This window comes from Astatotilapia calliptera, chromosome 19 (genome assembly GCF_900246225.1).
Source record: "Astatotilapia calliptera chromosome 19, fAstCal1.2, whole genome shotgun sequence".
Taxonomy (NCBI): domain Eukaryota; kingdom Metazoa; phylum Chordata; class Actinopteri; order Cichliformes; family Cichlidae; genus Astatotilapia; species Astatotilapia calliptera.
The window spans coordinates 454030-472703 of record NC_039320.1 but is presented as its reverse complement, the minus strand read 5'-3'; the positions used below and the strand labels follow the sequence as shown (position 1 = coordinate 472703).

General features: G+C 40.1%; 1 protein-coding gene across 4 annotated transcripts in view; it reads left to right on the top strand.

Annotated features, from left to right (window-relative positions):
- The window catches only part of npas3 (neuronal PAS domain protein 3), a 380804-nt gene extending 363682 nt beyond the window's left edge, over positions 1-17122 (top strand). For all 4 annotated transcript variants that reach the window (XM_026151150.1, XM_026151153.1, XM_026151151.1 and 1 more), the window contains 3 exons: positions 8115-8262; positions 9634-9749; positions 14366-17122. In XM_026151150.1, the coding sequence (XP_026006935.1) occupies positions 8115-8262; positions 9634-9749; positions 14366-15990 (1889 nt within the window). In that variant the 3' untranslated portion in view covers positions 15991-17122. The remainder of the gene's footprint in view (positions 1-8114; positions 8263-9633; positions 9750-14365) is intronic.
- Positions 17123-18674: the final 1552 nt, after the last annotated feature.

The following is an 18674-nucleotide window of genomic DNA, read 5'->3' as shown; positions in this document are numbered from 1 at the left end:
AGGAAAAGAAGGGGAAAAAGTGAGGTGGAGAGACTTTAAAAGGGAATAGAACTCCTTTAATCTATTGGTCTCTCTCCTGCAGCCTCGGGCGAGCCTCCAGCATTCCCTCTCTCTCCCTCTCTCCTTCATTAGTGGGTGATCAGCAAGTGAGTGATTCAAAGATGGAGGGAGAGACAAAGAGGATGGTGTGAACAGATGGACAGAGGCTGGACCATAGTGTCCAAGCCGAAATGTCTCTGCTCTCATCTGTTGGCCTAACTCATTCATCTTTACCAGGCCCAGGTGGCTGCTTCATTTTGACCACTACAGCTTCCTTATTTCCAATACTGTTATTGTAGTTTGGTTTCTATGAGTAGGTATTCAGTGCTTGCAAAAAGAACAAACAGCTGATTTCTAAATACATTTGATATTCATGCCTTCATTTTCTTGCTATCATACAGATTTCTGAGCATATTTCTGTTATTCCCAGTAAAAAACTCAAGAAGGTAGCCTGAAGCTTATTATTTTTGTATAATAAAACTTAAATTCTGTTAGCAGAAACTGTGCAACACCCAAGAATTCAAATCTTGGAAAGTGGAATCCATTGCAACATAATATGGAAATATTGTCTGTGTCATTCACAGTAACAACCACACAGGAAGTGCAGTTGGGTCATTTAGGCTCCCAAGTTAAAACCCCAACATTTACAGTATTAAAAAGCATATTTACAGCCTGTAAAACACCAGATCTCGTATCTATGGATAGTATTTGCCTTCATAACAAATGTTTGCTTTTTATAACAAACCCCTTTGCAGTTGGATAAGGTTTAAAGTTAGACACATAGAGTAGCACATTAGTTTATGGACTCAGTTGCTTGTTTTGCATAATATTGAACAGACCATTAAGTCAATTTTGTAAATTCTGGCGATTCTAAGAGTAAGAAAGGAGCATTACCCAAAGTATAGTTATTGGCTAATGATTTGTAATTAATAATTTGCTGTGCAAGGATAACATCTGAAGACTAATTTGACCGTGCACACACTGATCTGTAAGGTAGGTGTAACGGTAACACTCTTCGGTGTATATAGGTTCAAAACCCCATGTCTACATTGCGTTGTCCTTACTAATGATGACAAAGCCACAAACTGTTACTTTCAGGAATATCAAATATCAGTTTACTTGCTTGGATACAAAGTCCCTCTACCACCAGCTAAATAGGAAGATATTTTCCACTCCAGTGGGTAGAGACCAAAAACTGAGTGACGATTAGACTTCAGTTCACTAGTTGGCTAGGTTACTAGACTGCAATGTCTTGAATAATCAGGCTGCATCTTTTCCTTTTTTTTTTTTTTTTTTTTTTTTTTTTTTTAAAAGGACGTTTTAAGATGTTATTTAAAGATATGACACTGAGTTGGTTTTGCAGAGTTCCCCGGGTACTTACAGGGTAGTAGGCTGAATGTACCCTGTCCCATTATTAAACAGTGGAACATTCATGATTTCGTGCCTCACTTTACCTCCTGTTTCAAAGAGCTGCTTGTTGGCACGGCTCTGTCATTTAATAACATTTCACATAGTTCAAATACTCGTGTCATAAATCTCTTGAGCTATAACTTCCCCCGTAGGGTCATCGGCGGGGAAAGTGGCATTGATACTGTTACAACACATGCCTTACTGACATGCCTCTTCCTCTGTGCAGCTCATAGTTACTGTTGCCACAATATCACAATATCAATTCATGACAAGAAAAATTCAATAATACAAGAGCTATTTCTCATGTATGGAGGAAACAAAATAACATTTTATGTTGTAAAGTAAAATAAGTGAAATCCTTCCATCAATTTTACTAAGAATACAAAAGCCTAGAGCGGGGATGTCAAAGTCATTTTACTTTGATGTTAAGTTGGCTGGAGGAGTACACATTTAATCCCTGAGATATCTTAACATAAGAAAAGGAATTTCAGCAGTATGTCTCAATGTTTCTACATGATAAAGAAATGTTGCTAGGCTGACATTTTGGGCTTAAAATGTAAAATTACAGACAAAGTTCTGGTAGCTCATTGCCTAGAGCTACCTGTAATTATAAAACAGAAATGTTAGTCACAGAAAATATATTTTTTTTTCTTTGACTGTGAAGCCACTGCATCTTTTCCTAATGACCTTATAATACTGTTTTGTGTTGTCAGAGCACTTCGCTGTCAGAGTGCAGACTTATTTGTGGGTCCCAGCATATTTAAAAGTAGAATGGCAGGCAGAGCCTTTAGCTTCCAGGCACCTCTTACGCGGAACCAGCTCCCAGTTTGGATTCAGGAGACAGAAATCCTCTCTACCTTTAACATTAGTTTTAAAACTTTATTTTTTAGTTGATAGTTGGATCAGGTGACCCTGAACCCTCCACTCAGTGCATCATGGGGGATTCCCATGATGCACTGAGTGTTTCTTCTTTATTTATCGTTTTCATTATTTGTTATTAATCTCTGGCTCTCTTCTACAGCATGTCTTTTGTGCTGTGCCCCTCCCTGAGCCTGGTTCTGGCAGAGGTTTCATCGTGTTATAAGGGAGTTTTTCCTTCTCACTGTAACCAAGTTCTTGCACATAGAGGATTGTCTAATTGTTCAGGTTTTCCATGGATTATTGTAAGGTCTTTACCTTACAATATAAACCACGTCAAACTGACTGCTATTGTGATTTGGCACAATTTAATATATGAACAACAACACCAAATTTGATGTTTCTTAACATGAACAAGGTAAAGTTGTATTGTGGGTTTTTTTTTCAGACCCTAACTGGACAAAAGTTCTGGCGCATCAGCCTTTGTAATTTAAATTTAATCTCTAACACAAACGGTTCTGCTTGGTGGAAATGTTGCTACAGTTGAAAACCACAGGAAGATTTGTGTGATATACCAAAATCAAAATGCTCCATTATCTATAAAAGTGCTAATTTTGGGTGCTACCTTTGAGACAACTAACATTTGGTCTACACTGCTTTCAACTTTTTCACAATCAGTCAATTTATTGAGATCAATTTAATGTGTATTTGTATAGTAGAAGAATAATTAATGAGTCCTTGAACAATAACAGAAACAGGTACAACACACGAAACAGGCCAGAGTCGTAGTAGGTAGAGTTGGCAAGGAGTTGAAAAAAGGTTGAAAAATAGCTAGTAGTTGGGTAGGAAGGTCATTGTCTGTATGGACAGATTATGTATATAATATCTACTTTAACTGTTTCTTCCAGAGTGAATATCGGCTGACAGTAACAGTGCTTTATGTGTGTAGATTGTGTACGCAGCACAGTGTGCAGTGTGCTGGAGTTGTAAGCTTTATGTGACTTTGTGTGTGTGTGTGTGTCCTCTTCCATTGGACATGCTGATACACAGAGCTCTCTGAGGACCTGCAGTCATCTGAAAAGGCACCACTGTGTGTGTGTGTGCATTCATTGTGTCGTTATTTACTCTAGCGTACAAACAAAGGAAGGTCACATTCAAGGTGACGTGATCTCACCATCTCTGCCTTAACATGCAAACAAGTTATCCCCCACCCCCCCCCCCCCCCCCTCTTAGAGAATAGAAAACGAATGAGCACCAGCCGCTCGACCAAAGTCAATTACTGCAGCCCTGGGGATGTCGTCTTAAACAATGCTATTAGTTTCTAATAGTTTTTAATTACTGGCCTTCTTTTTATATAAATCACCCCCTACTTTCTCTCTCTTTTTTTCTCTGTCATCGAAAAAACCTATTTGTGTCCGTAATTAAATGTAGGAGAGGGGTATGAATTTAGCAGCGCTCACGTCTCGTCTCTGACTGTTTCTGTTTGAGCGGCTCCTGATTAATGCCAATACATATTGCTTGAGATAACCATTTAGTGGTTAATTTGGCCAAATTTATTGCCAGTATGCTGTCACATGGTGGAGCACGGGAGGGTGGTGGGTGGGTGGAGACGGTGGCAGTGTGGGGGCCACCTCCTGTGGCCTGAAATATTGTCACAGTGACACAGCGCTATCTGGTGGAGGACAGCAGGAAGTACCAGCTCTGTATTTTAATCTGTTTATTGCACGGGGGGGAGGAGCTCCAACTACTTACTGGTTCAGGTAACAAAAGTAAAACCTGACTTCAGACTTATTTTACTGGCAGAAATAAATATCCAGTGAAGTGCTCTTAGATAGCCAAAATCAATCAAGTAATTGACAAGAGAACACACTTTTGTAGAGTTTGATTTGAATCGATAGAAATATAACTCATTCACCTCACCCATTAATGGGTGAGGTGAATGATCAGAGAAGACTCTGTATAGAAGATGGCTGTGGCTTTCAGGTCTGAAAAGTTAAACCAATGCAAACGTGCCTTAAACATGCATTCTTTCTAATGGCCAGCAGGGGGTGACTCCACTTGTATGTCCTGGAGGTCCAGCTAGAACTCTAGAAAATACCTCAACTCCTCATAATTCTCTTCAGTAAACACTTTCCTCATGAGTTTGTGGTGTCAGTCAGTAGATTTAAGTCTTAAGGACTATATATAATATATATATGATATGATAAAAACACGGCATGCTCAGCTTGAGGTTTTAAGAAGGGACTTCCTTAACTGGTGGGTGCCATCATAGGCTATGAAAAGACCACTTATGTAGATTTATAGGCTACAGTAAGCAGAAGGGAAAACGGGTTGGGAATTGCTGTGCAATCAACGTCCAGTCCTTGCCTTTGAAATGGTCACTTCAAAGACATTCATGTACTGTCTTCAGACTGACTTTAACAGGTCTGCAATGAGTTTTCAGTTAAACTGTGTCAAAATATTATTTCGTGTCAGATCCCAAGCCATCCCTGCGTTGATGAACATTATGTTACTGTGTCAGTGTGGAAATGCTCGCATCAGTTTTTCTGCACTGTGTGAAATTGAATTGGAGTTATGAATCTTAGATGCTGCCTCACATCACTTAGTTAGAAAACTATGCTATGAGAGCATCTCTGAAGAAATGATACATGTCTAGTTTATTGTCTTTGCAGTTGATGGTACAGCTGCTCTGCTGGACTGATAAAGAGACACTCCTGAATAAAAGAGATCCACACTAACCTGACCGTCATTCTCTACATCATTCATGAACTTTTGGTCCATGGTGCTATGGAACAACTTACAAAGTCAATCATTTTCAAATATTAACTCTTAAACTCTGGTAGTCTCCTGTTGATCTCAATATAAAACAATATATCACTTTCTTTGTAAAGTGATTAACAGAGAAACTGACAAAAAACGGAAACTGACAGCATTCTGCATTTTGAAAAATTGTTACGTTACGTTGTGTGATGGTTGTTCAGTGTGTGCGTACTGCTGAGAAAAGGCCAGGAGAGATTTTGTGTACCAATCTCTATGTAGAAATGTGTATAAAACACTGGAACTCACCATGCTCACTGTAAAAATGAAAACATATTTACAGTGAGTATGTATGCATGCATTTTAGCATCAGGGTTTTCCTTCTCCCTGCTCTGTTGAGTTCAGTTAAGTTCAGTTAATCATACTGACATTTTATTTTTTAATAAAATGCAGGAATGCGTTTGCCTTGGATATAAAAACTAGGAGTCAGGACTAAGTAAAGATTGACATGATAAAGCCAAAGTTAAGGCATGTGTTCACAGCCCTGAGTCACACAGCCATGCCAATTATACCCAGGTGACCCTTAGCCATGCTGCACTAGCCTTAGACTGCTAGGAGGCTTCCTATGATGAATTTCTTTTCACTCTCTGTGTATTTATTCATCACTACTCCAACCAGTTATGGCAGATAGACATTATGATTCTTCCTGGTAAAAGGGAGATTTTAATTCCACTGTCACCAAATGTTTACTAGTGGGTTTCTTACCATATTGGAGGGTCTTCACCTTACAATATAAAGCACCTTGAAGTGACTGTTGTTGTCAACACAAAAACTTAAGTACACCCTTACTGGTTACATAAAATTAAGAGGATAAGTAGCAGCCAAGTGCTAATAATATATGTACTTAATTAGCTGATCATCAACAAGTGCGAGGACCTCTTTAAAATCAGAAGTTTTGGCAGTGTGCTTATCTAGAATATTCAGTTTACAACAAACAAAATAAAACAAGGTTTTTCAATCGTCCAGTAAAAATCCCAAACTCAGCCGGATTAAAATGCTGTGGAAACTCAGGAGATCCACCAAAATCGTGGTTGGAAGTAATTATTGCAGTCCTACATATGAAAAGAAAAGACTCTGTACTAGCCATAAAGTCTCTTATGTGTGGACTACAAATTTTAACATCTATTTAAGCCAATAGAACTCAAAATTATATAAAGAAGTATATAAAACCGGTCCAAACAGGATTCATTATGGGCTGTCAGGAAAAAAGTAATACAAGAAAAATACTCAATCTACAGTTAATATCTCAGCTTGGATCCTGAGAAAGCATTTAATCAAGTTGATTGGCTGTTTCTGGAACAAACACTGATAGAAATAAGATATAAGATAGAAATAAGATATGGAGAAATATTTGCTACTTGGATTAATGCACTTTATAAAAATCCTAGGTCAAAAGTTAGGCTTAACAGTTGTTGTTCTGATTCATTTATGGTGGAAACGGGTGTGAGGAAAGGGAGACTCATTATCACCAATTCTCTTTATTGGCTTTATAGGCTCTTACTTTTTCTTTTGGGACTTTAGAGAAACATATGGCTCAGACCAGAGGTACATTTTACGGATACTCCTATTCATTGCTGGGAAAATGAGAACTCTGAAGTGGAAGAAAACAAAACCACCATCCATAACTCAGTGGATACAGAGAATGAATAAGTCTACATAATAGAACAAATGACTGCAAGTCTGCAACTGAAGAAGGGAAAGAACTAAAGAAGAGTGTGCCAGAATTCCTCTGCTATTACATGAGAGACTGATAAAGTCATAGATAAAGAATGAAGTCTTCCTCATCACTGCTAATTTACCACATGCTAAACTTTAGAAAGGTAAGCTTTACATTCAATTCAATTTTATTTATATAGAACCAAATCACACCAATTACAATTGATATTGTAAGGAAAAGATCCTACAATAATACAGTGAAAACCGAGACAACTCCAACAAAAAAGTGAACCCCTTTAAGCAAGCGCTTTGGCGACAGTGGGAAGGAAAAACAAAGGGACGACCATCTGCTACGACCGGTTGAAACACTGTAGAAGAGAGACAGAGATAAATAATAGATAAGATTAAATGCAGTGTGGTTTATAAATAAAGAGTGAGTGAAAACAGTGAATGAAAAAGAAACACTCACTGCATTTTAGGAAGTCCCAGCAGCCTAGACCTACTGCAACATAACTAAGGGTGGATTCAGGGTCACATTATCGAGCTCTAACTATATGTTTTATCAAATAGGAAAGTATTAAACCTAATCTTAAAAGTAGAGAGGGTCTCTGTCTACTGAATCCAAACTTGAGGCTGGTTCCACAGAAGAGGGACTTGAAAGCATGTGCCTTTAAATATCCTTGTAACCACAAGTAAGCCTGCAGTCTGAGCATGAAGTGCTCTTATTGGGTGATATGGTGCTATAAGGTCATTAAGATAAGATGGTGCCTGATTATTCAAGACCTTGTATGTGATGAGAAGTACATGATTGTGTACTGTCAGAATGTCACAGCAATAGGATATTTCAGCATTCACGTTTCATAAAAACTTGATGTCATGCTTTGAGTGTGTTATTTCAAACCTATGGGAAGCACATGGATACATGAACAGGCAGTGCTGCACACACCCACACAGATACGGAGAGAGCAAGAGAGGCTGGCAGTGTGTGTTGGTCTGATTAATGACGGCACCAGCAGAGCAGCTCTGAGCCAGCTGTCACATGACATCTGATGACTGCCTCCCTCCCTCTCTCTCTCTCTCTCTCTCTCTCTCACACACACACACACACACACACACACACACACACACACACACACACACACACACACACACACACACACCTCTCAGTCTTTGTTTCTCTCGCACCTTCCACCCATCCAAACTCCCCTGTCCTTTATCCACTTTTTTTGCCTTTTCTTTCTCTCCTCTGACGAACTATCTGTAAAGACACAACATCAAAGAGAAAACGCAGTGAAATAACAAACATCCTTTCTTGCTTTCTTTCTCTGTCTCAGTGATGAATAAAGGCCAGAGTGTGACAAAGTATTACCGGTGGATCCAGAAGAATGGTGGTTACATCTGGATCCAGTCCAGTGCCACCATCGCTATCAATGTGAAAAACGCCAGCGAGAAGAACATCATCTGGGTCAACTACGTTCTCAGGTCAGAGGTCGACAATGTGATAATGATCTTGTGGTACAATGGTATGGTGGAACAGTCCAAAAAATTACCTCCTACCTCTTTTTTCTTATTGCTTTTCCTTGATCTCTGTGGAAACATTAGGAGGTCAAGGAGAGTTTATCAAAACTCATTCAAAAGAAGTAAAAGAGAAGCTGCTCAGAGAATCCAGATGTATGTATACTAGACTCTTAAACAAATGCAGATGTCCAGAAAATGGAGAGTTTTATAGGGACAAGAGCCTCTGCAGATTAATTAAAGAAACAAAGCCAATGAAATGAACTAAATCACATTTTCTTATTTTTTCCTGCTTGAGAGTGATCCAGTGTAACTCCTTTTCTTGTCCCTGTTTTCTACGGCCAACGAAACCTAAACGGGGACATCTATCACTTATCCCAGTTGACCTGACATAATAATGAATTAATGAATTGCATAGCTGGCAATGCAAAAGCACACATTTCTAATGCAAACTAAATTGTAGCCATCCTATCATATAATGTAAGCTGAAAAATAATACAACTGTGATTTGGTGGTTGAAGAATGTGATGAACTGTTTCAGTTAACTTCACCAGACCAAAGTTTCAGCCAAACATCATTACAACATCAGTTTTTTTCTAATTTACATAGAGGTGCAAAGTACTGTAGATTAATATCATACAGAAATTAATAAAGCCAGCTTTCATTGACTATTTTGTTTTACTTTTAAAGAATAGACAGACATAGGCATTACTTTATAAAAACATTTGCATCCTCCCCATTTTACTTTATAATGCATTCACGATTGGAGCCATGTTATTATAAATTATACATTATAGCCAGGGGGGCACATAAGTGGTCCGCAGGTGCACATTCGCTGTCAAAATAAAAGACGTGCACCAGATAAGAAGTTGCAACGTGCGTTTGCGTCCATATAAAAGGCACTGTTTTTGTCCGCTAGAGTGGGATTTTCATGGCACATTCTGCACCACATCTCTGTGCGTTCATCATTTGTTTGAAGCCAGCTCACCTCCAGCAACCACTTTTCCGAGAATACGTGCTTCTTTTGCGGTTCGGACTCCTTCTGACATTTCTTTGGAGGTGGAGGAACACCAAAGTAATTGCTTAAAGGAGTTTGCTTCTTCGACATCTTTAAGAGTTCTAAACAAATATCTGTCGTCCTCCAGAAAATCTTATGTGCGCAAACGCGCGTTGCAACTTCTTCGCGTCGTGTCTTTTATTTTGACAGTGAATGCGCACCTGCGGACAACTTATGTGCACCCCTGATTATAGCTGACATTTATTTTCATTAGATTTGACCAAGGCAATCGATGAACAAACGTTTCTTCTGTCACTGACAAATTTTCTGTGTCTTTGCAGTAATCCAGAGTATAAAGACACACCCATGGACATTGCCCAGCTGCCAAACCTGCCTGAGAAAGCTTCAGAGTCCTCTGAAACTTCAGACTCTGAGTCCGAGTCCAAAGAAAACTCAGGTGGGTAGAAAAGGGAGAACAGAGGAGCAACATATAGTTGCTAAAAAAAAAAAAAAAAGGTTTTACATATAGTTGATATATTTGACAATATTTGGAGTAATCTGCTGGCCTCTAGTGCATAGCCTGAGTCCTGCCATCATTTTCTTCAGCCATAGTTTGAAGAAGAGCAAAGATTAAAAAGCCGTATGAGTTCTGCTTACCATCATGTCCATTCAGTCACGTTTTAATGGAGATAGGCATCAGCGTCATTTATATTTTGTGTATTCTTTTCTTTTTTTTGTTTTTGCTCCTCTGGATTCCGTTGGATCTAGAGGGCCTCTGACAAAACTGATCTTATCCCAAACGCAACAGCTCCTAGATGGCAAAGCCTATGTAAAATAAAAAGAGTGAACCAAAAAGATATAAATCAGATCATATTCTTACATTGTATAAATATTAGAATAGTTACAATATTGCACAAAATGCTTCTAAAACCTACATGATTCCTTAACAGCACCTGTTCAAATACAACCAGAAAAAAGAAATATGGTTTGAAGAAGAGAAGCCAAAGATATTTTATCAGCTGGTGCCAGTGTGCTGACTTTGCCAGGCTGAAATGTCTTGAATGCCAACAGCTGCAGGGACTGGGCGCTCACTGGCAGTGTTGCAAACTGCGACAAAATGACAAAATGACAAAATATGGTACAGCTGCACAGCATCACACAATGCCTCCAAACTTCACACATCACAAAATCCTGCAAAATGCCTCAAATAAAGGCCACAATACACAAACACCCTCCAAGAAATGCACCAAAATGGCACAAAGGAAAAAAACTGTGAAATAACACATTCTGCTCATCGTTGGAGATCTGCAAATCACAAAGGTTTAGGCGATGCCATCTCAGTCCTGTAGGCAGGGGAATCTTCTTTTGTGTGAAAAACAATTCTAGAAAATATTTTTAAATGAATAACATTTCTTCAGGGATAAATTCTGTGCTACTACTTTTTCTTTGTGTGTAGTTTAGGTCATAAAACAGCTTAATTACAATATTTGACAGTGAGTACTAAAACAGGAGACTATAATAAATAAACCCTTGACACTACAGACACTGTAGTGCTGCTGTTAGTTTGAAATTTATTTTGTTCCCACTACAGAGGCTGTCCAAACTTCGTAGTCCCATTGATTCGCTGCAACAGATCAGTAAAGAAACACGATTACAGACCTCGATACAAAATGCTGGAATAACATCTGGAAGCAGAAGATATTGTATTAGACTAAGAAAAAGGGAGCTCTGTTCAGTGAATGCACTTGTCAGCAGTCTTGAGTCATTTGTTTGTACAGACATGGCACACCAAAAATGAAGGAGGGCTTTGCCGTAAACCTAAAAAGCAACACTCAGCTTCTCAGATTCTTGGTATAACATTGTCTGCACACGCACAAGTACAAACTTCATCAGTCTTATATGTCAGCTGAGGGGATAAAGACTTCTCTCTCTCAGGTTTGCCTACTTGTATTTCTTTATTGGATACAGAGAGGTAAGAAACTTCCTTGAAATTTTAACTCAGGCTAGTCATTTCATATCGTGTCAGAGCAAACCAGCTGATAAAACTTCCAGCCAACCACTCTGACAACTACCATTTTAACCATTTTAGGCTTGACTGATGAGGTAAAGACCCTGCAATAATATGTTGGGGCTGTTGTTGTAATTTGGTGCTATATAAATAAATTGTTTTAGACCTCGAATCGGCATTAAAAAAACATGACTGTATAGTGTTTTTAATAAACCAAAATGCCCGATGGCATGTGGTGCTTAAGAGGTATTAATTCTAAATTTTGAATTTGAAAATCAAAACTAGAACCCCGAATTGGATAAGCGGGAGGTAATAGATTGATGGAGAAGCCAAAACTTTCTGTTAAATGTTTTGGAAACTGTTCACTAGATTAAACAAATTCATCAGAATCAATTTACTAGATACACAAGGATGCCTCACAGGTGATAAGCTGAGATCTTGAAAACACTGATATCTGAATTCAGATCTAGAAACAGAAAACAAGGATTTTATTCACCTCGTGTCACCAGCATTTTAAGCAGCAGATAATAGTGAAGGAGACAAAGCTCAAAGCAGTGTCATTACAGCTGAATTTAAAGCAAGCCTGGGCCTCCACCTTGAGCGTAATATTATCAAGTCCACCAGCCTGTGCTGGCATGATGGGAATCAGTGCCAGCTGTTATTCTTGCTGGAGGAGAGTGGTTCTGGCACACTGTTGGCTGTAAACTGACGCCAGCTGCTGCAGGAAGTGTCCAGCTTCAGCTCCAACAGGCCTGCGATGCCCCAGTTTGACATATTTTAAAATGAGATATCTGCTCTTTGACATTTGTTCTCTTAAGATGCAATGTATGTACAGAAGGAGAGCCTATGAATAAAGATGTCTAAAATGGCAAACAAAGTTATCTTTACCCCGCCCCCCCCTTTTTTTTTTTTGTGGGGCAGAATACAGCAGATTGTCTGTCACATGCAAAATTGGCATACCATAATCTAATAAGTTTTACTTAGCCTACGTTACTACTGTGAATTATTACAACAATATGGATTAATCCGCAGCTGAAAATCCTTCCCATCAAATACCTCCTGATTCACAAATAAGATAAATAAAAAATTGAAGTAATGTAAAAATGCATGCTCAGTGTCGTTGGCAACGACACTGGGACAGAAGAGCAGCAGTGTTGTGTATTAACTAGCCTTGTCAGATGCATTTACAGAGAAACCAGTCAGAATTAAATAAGAAAATGAGCAGCATAATTCAAGATGTCCTCGACCTGATAGCACTATCCAAAGATTGGGTATCAGATACGCATACTGCCAAAAGTATTCACTCACCCATTCAAATGACTGAGTTCAGGCGATCCAGTGACTTCCATGACCACGTAAAATCAATCACCTAGGCATGCAGACTGCTTCCACAAACATTTGTGAAAGAATGGGCCACTCAGAGGAGCTCAGTAAATTACAGAATATTACCAACTTTCTGAGTTAAGAGCTTCTGTGAAAAGAACTCTTATCGGCTGAGCAAGACTTTTTGAACAATTTCATACTGCCAACTTTATGGGAACAGTTTGGGGATGTACCCTTCCAGTTCCAACAGGACTGCACACCAGTGCACAAAGCAAGGTCCATAAAGACATGGCCTGCACAAAGTTCTGACCTCAACCCAATAGAACACCTTTCAGATGAATTAGAGCAGAGACTGTGAGCCAGGTCTTCTTCTCCAATATGAGTGTCTTACCTTACAAAAGCACTTCTGGAAGAATGGTCCAAAATTCCCATAAAGACGCTCCTAAACCTTGTGAAAAGCCTTGGTAAAATGGTATATGTGGTTCTTATACAGTGCTTTTCTACACTACCCGCACACTCAAAGTGTGCTATACAATATATTCTCAGAAGAGCTGTAGCTGTTATAGCTAAACCCCGTGGATTAAGAATGGGATGTCACTCAAGTTTTGTGTGTGAAGGCAGACAAGTGAATACTTTTGTCAATATAGTGTATTTCACAGTGTAGTTGTTGAAATGTCTTCTTCATGTGATCTCATGGTCTATGAAAATACTTGACTCCATTTTATTGTGAAATGATATTTCATTTATATTGAACCTCCCTGGTTGGGAGGAACCTTTAAGACTACCGGTCCATTTTTAATTTTCAGGCTTGGAATACATCTGTTTTGCTTGGAAAGCACACTTAATGGAGATACAAGGTTTCCCCCAGACAAAGCAATTGAGTCGACATTTCGGATGCCATTAGGGAGTCTTAGCTCTGCCAGCTGGGCAGCCGCTGGCCTGGCCTATGTGTGTGCTGGCAGAGTTTAAAGTGTGTATGTGTTGTGTGTGTAATGGGTTAGACAGAGCCAACATGCCTGAACAGAAGCAGCTACGGATACTGAGCACACATCAGTGCATCCAGAAAACAACACATGGAATACCTGTCCTGAAAAATGTAAGGGGGCATGCAGAATTACGCAGGTATTCAATGGCAGTGTTGGCAAGTCAGTCTGACACACTCACTGGATGGAGTGCCAAGACACTTGTGTTTCCAAGAGTATAAATCTTATTGGTTTTTTTAGGGAAACTCTTCACTGTTCCAACATCAGGATAAATTTTTCCACAACATTGGAGCATAATTTTTATGTCAGTGCATCAAAGTTTTTGATTCACTCCATATCAAAGCAATTAACAAATCTAATGATTTTCTTTTCCATTACTAAAGCCACACCTCTATATCATGAATGTGAGTTCACATGGTTCAGATGGTTAATGGACTGTAATTAACAAGTAAATTAATGGTTGAAACTATGGTGCACAGCATTAGTTCAAGCAGGTTATGAAGTCAGGATCTGCCACAGTTCCCTTCAGCAGCACTGGCTGCATTTGCAAATCACTTTGCAACCCATTCCTGCAAAATCTCTTCCCTTCATGCTGTGTTTGACTACATCATCAATTTTATGTGTTCATGCAGTGTCTTGTTGCTGCTCTGGGAAGATATCATACTGCCAAATATTAAGAATCTACTTATGTCTAGAATGGTTTCGACTGTAACTGGAATCTTCTTTTTCTGCATTATAAACAATTTTTTTTTTCGACAGACAACGAGAACACCAAGGCAGAGGAGAAGCCCGGCCACCAAACAGAACACAGTGAGGACCCAGAGACAGACAGCAAACGTCAGCAGCAACCTGGCCAGTCACACTGTTCATCTGAACAAGAAATGAAGCGCCAAGAAGAAGGAGATAGCTCAAGTAACCCTGAGAGCCAGGACAGTGATGACAGTCTGGAACCTTCAGATGGAGAGGGTGAGGAGCAAGAAGAGGCTGGCAGAGGAGGGGGAGGGGGAGGTGGAGGCAGGTTGGGAAGGTTAGCAGGGCTTGGAGGATTAGGGAGTCTGGGTGCCATCGGTGGACTGGGTAACCTAGGTGGGCTTCATATTAAAGTAGAGCACTACGGAGAAGGGGAAGACGTACAGCTGCGTAGCTCCCAAACGTCTTCATCAGAAGAGGAAGGAGAAGAAGAAGAGGAGGATGAAGAAGATGACGAGGATGACAATGGGTGCGTGCAAGATTGTGACAGTGTCAATGCTGGTAGCAAGCTGCAGAAAAGGCGAAAGAGGAGGAAAGTGCAGAAATGGGATGGCTCACGAAGCAGGAGGCTTCGTCTGTCTTCAACTACACCCAGTCCCATAGCAATAGGCGATACCACTCCGCTAGTCGACCCCTCCCAAGCCACAACCGCAACCTCCACCCATCTCTTAGCCTCATCTGGCTCCCCAAACAGTGCAAATGCAGCATCCTCAGTTCTGAAGATTAAGACAGAGATGGCAGAACCAATAAACTTTGACAATGACAGCAGCATCTGGAACTACCCTCCCAACAGGGAAATTTCCAGAAACGAGTCTCCATACAGCATGACCTCCAAGCCATCTGCTCCAGGGAGCCATGAGACCTTCCCCTCACCACAGGGAGGATCTCTCCAGGTAGCCATTCCTGACTCTGTCCTCACCCCTCCTGGAACTGAGGGAGGAGCAGGAGGAGTGAGGAAACCCCCTTACAATGGAAGCTCAGCCCCATCCTCTGCCTCCAGCGCTGTAAGCTTAGCTCCTCCTTCCAGCGCCTCCTCTGCCGACCCCCTATCTCCTCCCCTTTCTGCATCCCCACGGGACAAGCAACAAGGCACTCCCACCACCTCTTCTTCCTCATCTTCTTCTTCATCCTCCTCAACCTCTTCTTCTTCACTACTGTACTCTGGGGACCTTGAAGCACTTCAGCGCCTGCAAGCTGGTAACGTGGTGCTTCCGCTGGTCCACAGAGTCACAGGTACTCTGGCCTCCACCAGCACGACAGCTCCACGGGTCTACACCACTGGGACCATCAGGTATGCGCCAGCGGACGTAACTCTGGCTATGGCACAAGGCAACCTCCTCCCTAATGCTGCCATGAACTTTGTTGACGGCTCAGGGTTCGGCCTGGACCCTAAGACACCCATGGAGATGCTCTACCATCATGTCCACAGGCTCAACATGTCTGCTGCGGCAGCTGCTGGCCCCTTTGTCGGATCTCCTACTGCCACAGGTGGGAACGGTGCCCTTGGAGGTCAGATGCCAACAACAGCCAATGTTTTCACCACAGCAGAGGGACTGTTCTCAACGCTACCATTCCCAGTGTACAGCAACGGGATCCATACCACGCAGACAACACTGGAGAGGAAGGAGGATTAGCAGAAAGTATCCAAGACCGCATTACTGTGTTTTCGGAATCAACAACTGTGTCAAAGACTGCTCACTAGTAAATAAAAATGAAAGACTATTTACTTGTTTTATCAACACGGTTTAGCACTGTGTTTCCGAGAGAAGAGAAAGGAAAGGGAAGGATGACAGATGTACTCTAGCACTTTGAATCTCAGAAACTGAGCTTGCGTAACAGACGTGACCCTCAAACTTGTCCCCCTTTTCTATCTGTTTTCTCTCTCCTCCTCATCCTCTTCTCCTCTCTCAGTCTCTCGCTTTGCTCCCGTTTCTTGCGATCAGCAACTCTTTTCTCTTGAACAAACAAAAACCAGACTATTCTTTATTGTAAAGAACCCCTTTTTTGCCTACAGAGAATTCATATTGCCTAAGGACTCAGTTGGAGCCTGATGGGGATAATTTTTATTATTTGACTTGTTTCTGTTGCATCTTTATAAAGATGTGGATTGTGTGTATTTAAAGGAGGACGGTACAGGGATTTGTAACAGACAGAGAACTCTATGTGGCGTTCCTTCTTATGTATCTTGATGTGATCAAGGCTTGAAAAGAACGTTTTTAAACCGAGAGGACGGTGCTCTCTTGCGCCCCACAAAGGTCTCAGAGATAATCTTTTGAAAAAAGGTTTTTTGAGAAAGTTTCTCAATTGAGGGAATAGTTTAGTGAATTAATGCTGTTTTTTTCTTTTACTTTTATCCTTTTTTTTATATATATAAAATATTCTAGCTCAGATTTCACTTACAAATCAAGCATTAAAAAGAAAAACAAAAAAAAGCTATTTCAGCCGGGTAATGACCTGTGAATTATCGAATGTTACTACTTCCTCTTTTATCCCAGGAGTTTACCTACAGGTCTCGCACCAAACATAGCCTCCTCTACATCTCTTCCCATCTCAATCTGTCGCTCTCTCTCTTATCTTTCACGCTGTCTGCCTGACCTTTCATGTTTCTGTCCACATTTCTTCCTGTCAATTCTACAGATTTGTGGTGCTACCGACCGTCCAGTAACCCTGATTCAGCTGGCTGATGTGGGTACTGTAAACAAACCCACAGCTCGTTGATAGACTGATATCATTTTTTTATTTTTTAGAGGGGGGAAAGATTTTAAAGTTTGTTTTTGTTTGTTTGTTTGTTTGTTTGTTTTTCTGACCTTCAGGAAAGTCAGAAACACAGGAAAAACCTGTAAATCAGCAACATTATCTCCATGTTTCACCTACATGTCCCTCTCCATTCTGATTGGGCCACAAGGGGCAGCGCAACATGGAGTTGATTGGTTGAATTTTAGGCTGTACAGTGTTGTTTTTATTTGTATGTATTTTTTTTAACTTAATCACATTAAATGCTCAGTGAGACTGAGTCTAATTAGCTAGCAGCACTAACTTAAGAAATGAATGTTGACAACCTTGACCGGTTCTTGTTTAATCACTGTTTTGTTATGCAGTTACTTTATTCCTTGCCCCCCCCCCCCCCCCTCTCCTCCTCTTCTTCTTCCTTAACCAGAACCACCTCCGCAAGATTTTCCTAAAAAAAAAAAATCCACTCTCTTCCATCTCATCGCCGGACCCTGTGATTAAAAACCACATATCAATAAGGAGATTGTAATAAAGACATGCATTTTCAATCAATCTATCAAACAATCAATCTAATAACTATAAGAAAAAAATGAATATGCGTTTATTTTTTTTGAGGAAGAAAAAAAATCACATTCCTTTAAACAATGTTGTCTTTGTCATTGTTCTTGTGTTTCGTGTTCTTTTCTTCCCCGAGTCTACGTTGCCAAAAAAGAGAAAAAAAAAGAATTGCTTAATCTCACAAGTTTAGTGTTTGAAAAGCACTGTGATTCTTGTTCATTTGTGTTTTTATTTCTTCTACTTTTTTGGTAATAAGAGAAAAAAGAGGATAAGTAATAATTAAAACAGTATAAAAACTGTCACACCATCCATCTTTTTAAAGCTGACAGCCCCGTTTTTGCCATCCTGCCATCCTTATTACCCAGTGTGATTAAGACGTAAAAATGTGTTACCAATGTGTTTAGTGTCACTGGCTGTCAAAAAGTCTTTCATGGCGACTTCTCTCTCTGTGTGTGTTGACTATATGCAGTATATACTGAGCTACTGTAGCTGTTTTTGTCCTTTGTCTTCTCTGTGCTCTATCTCTAGTGTGGGGGAAAGGAGAGGGGAGGGGCTAGAGGGAAAAGGAGGTGGAGTCTATGGGATGATTGACATCCCCCCAAAAAACAACAGCTCCTTGTCTCTCTTACTCCTTCTCTTTGTCCTTCTCCCTCTATCAGCAGTCTTAGTGAAACCAGTGGAGGTTCGTGGAATTTCGTGTTCGGTGGCCTTTGCAAAAAGCAAAAAAAAAAAAAAAGTTTGCAGAGTCCACCTTTTCTTTCGCTGCTTCCTTTTTGTCTTTGTAAAACCTTTTGATCTTGTTTTCGAATCCTTCTCTATCTTTCTCTCTGCTATTGCTTTTTGCTGTTGTGTAGTCTTATACAAACCTCTTTATCTCACTGTCTTTTCTCTCAGAGATGAAAAGATTCTCTAACTAGCTCAAAGGTTTATGGAGCCATGTTTTTGCCACTAAGGAATTCTGGGAATCAAAGTTTCCTGCTATTATTAGATAACTAATAAATATTTACAGTATATTAGAAACAAATTATGA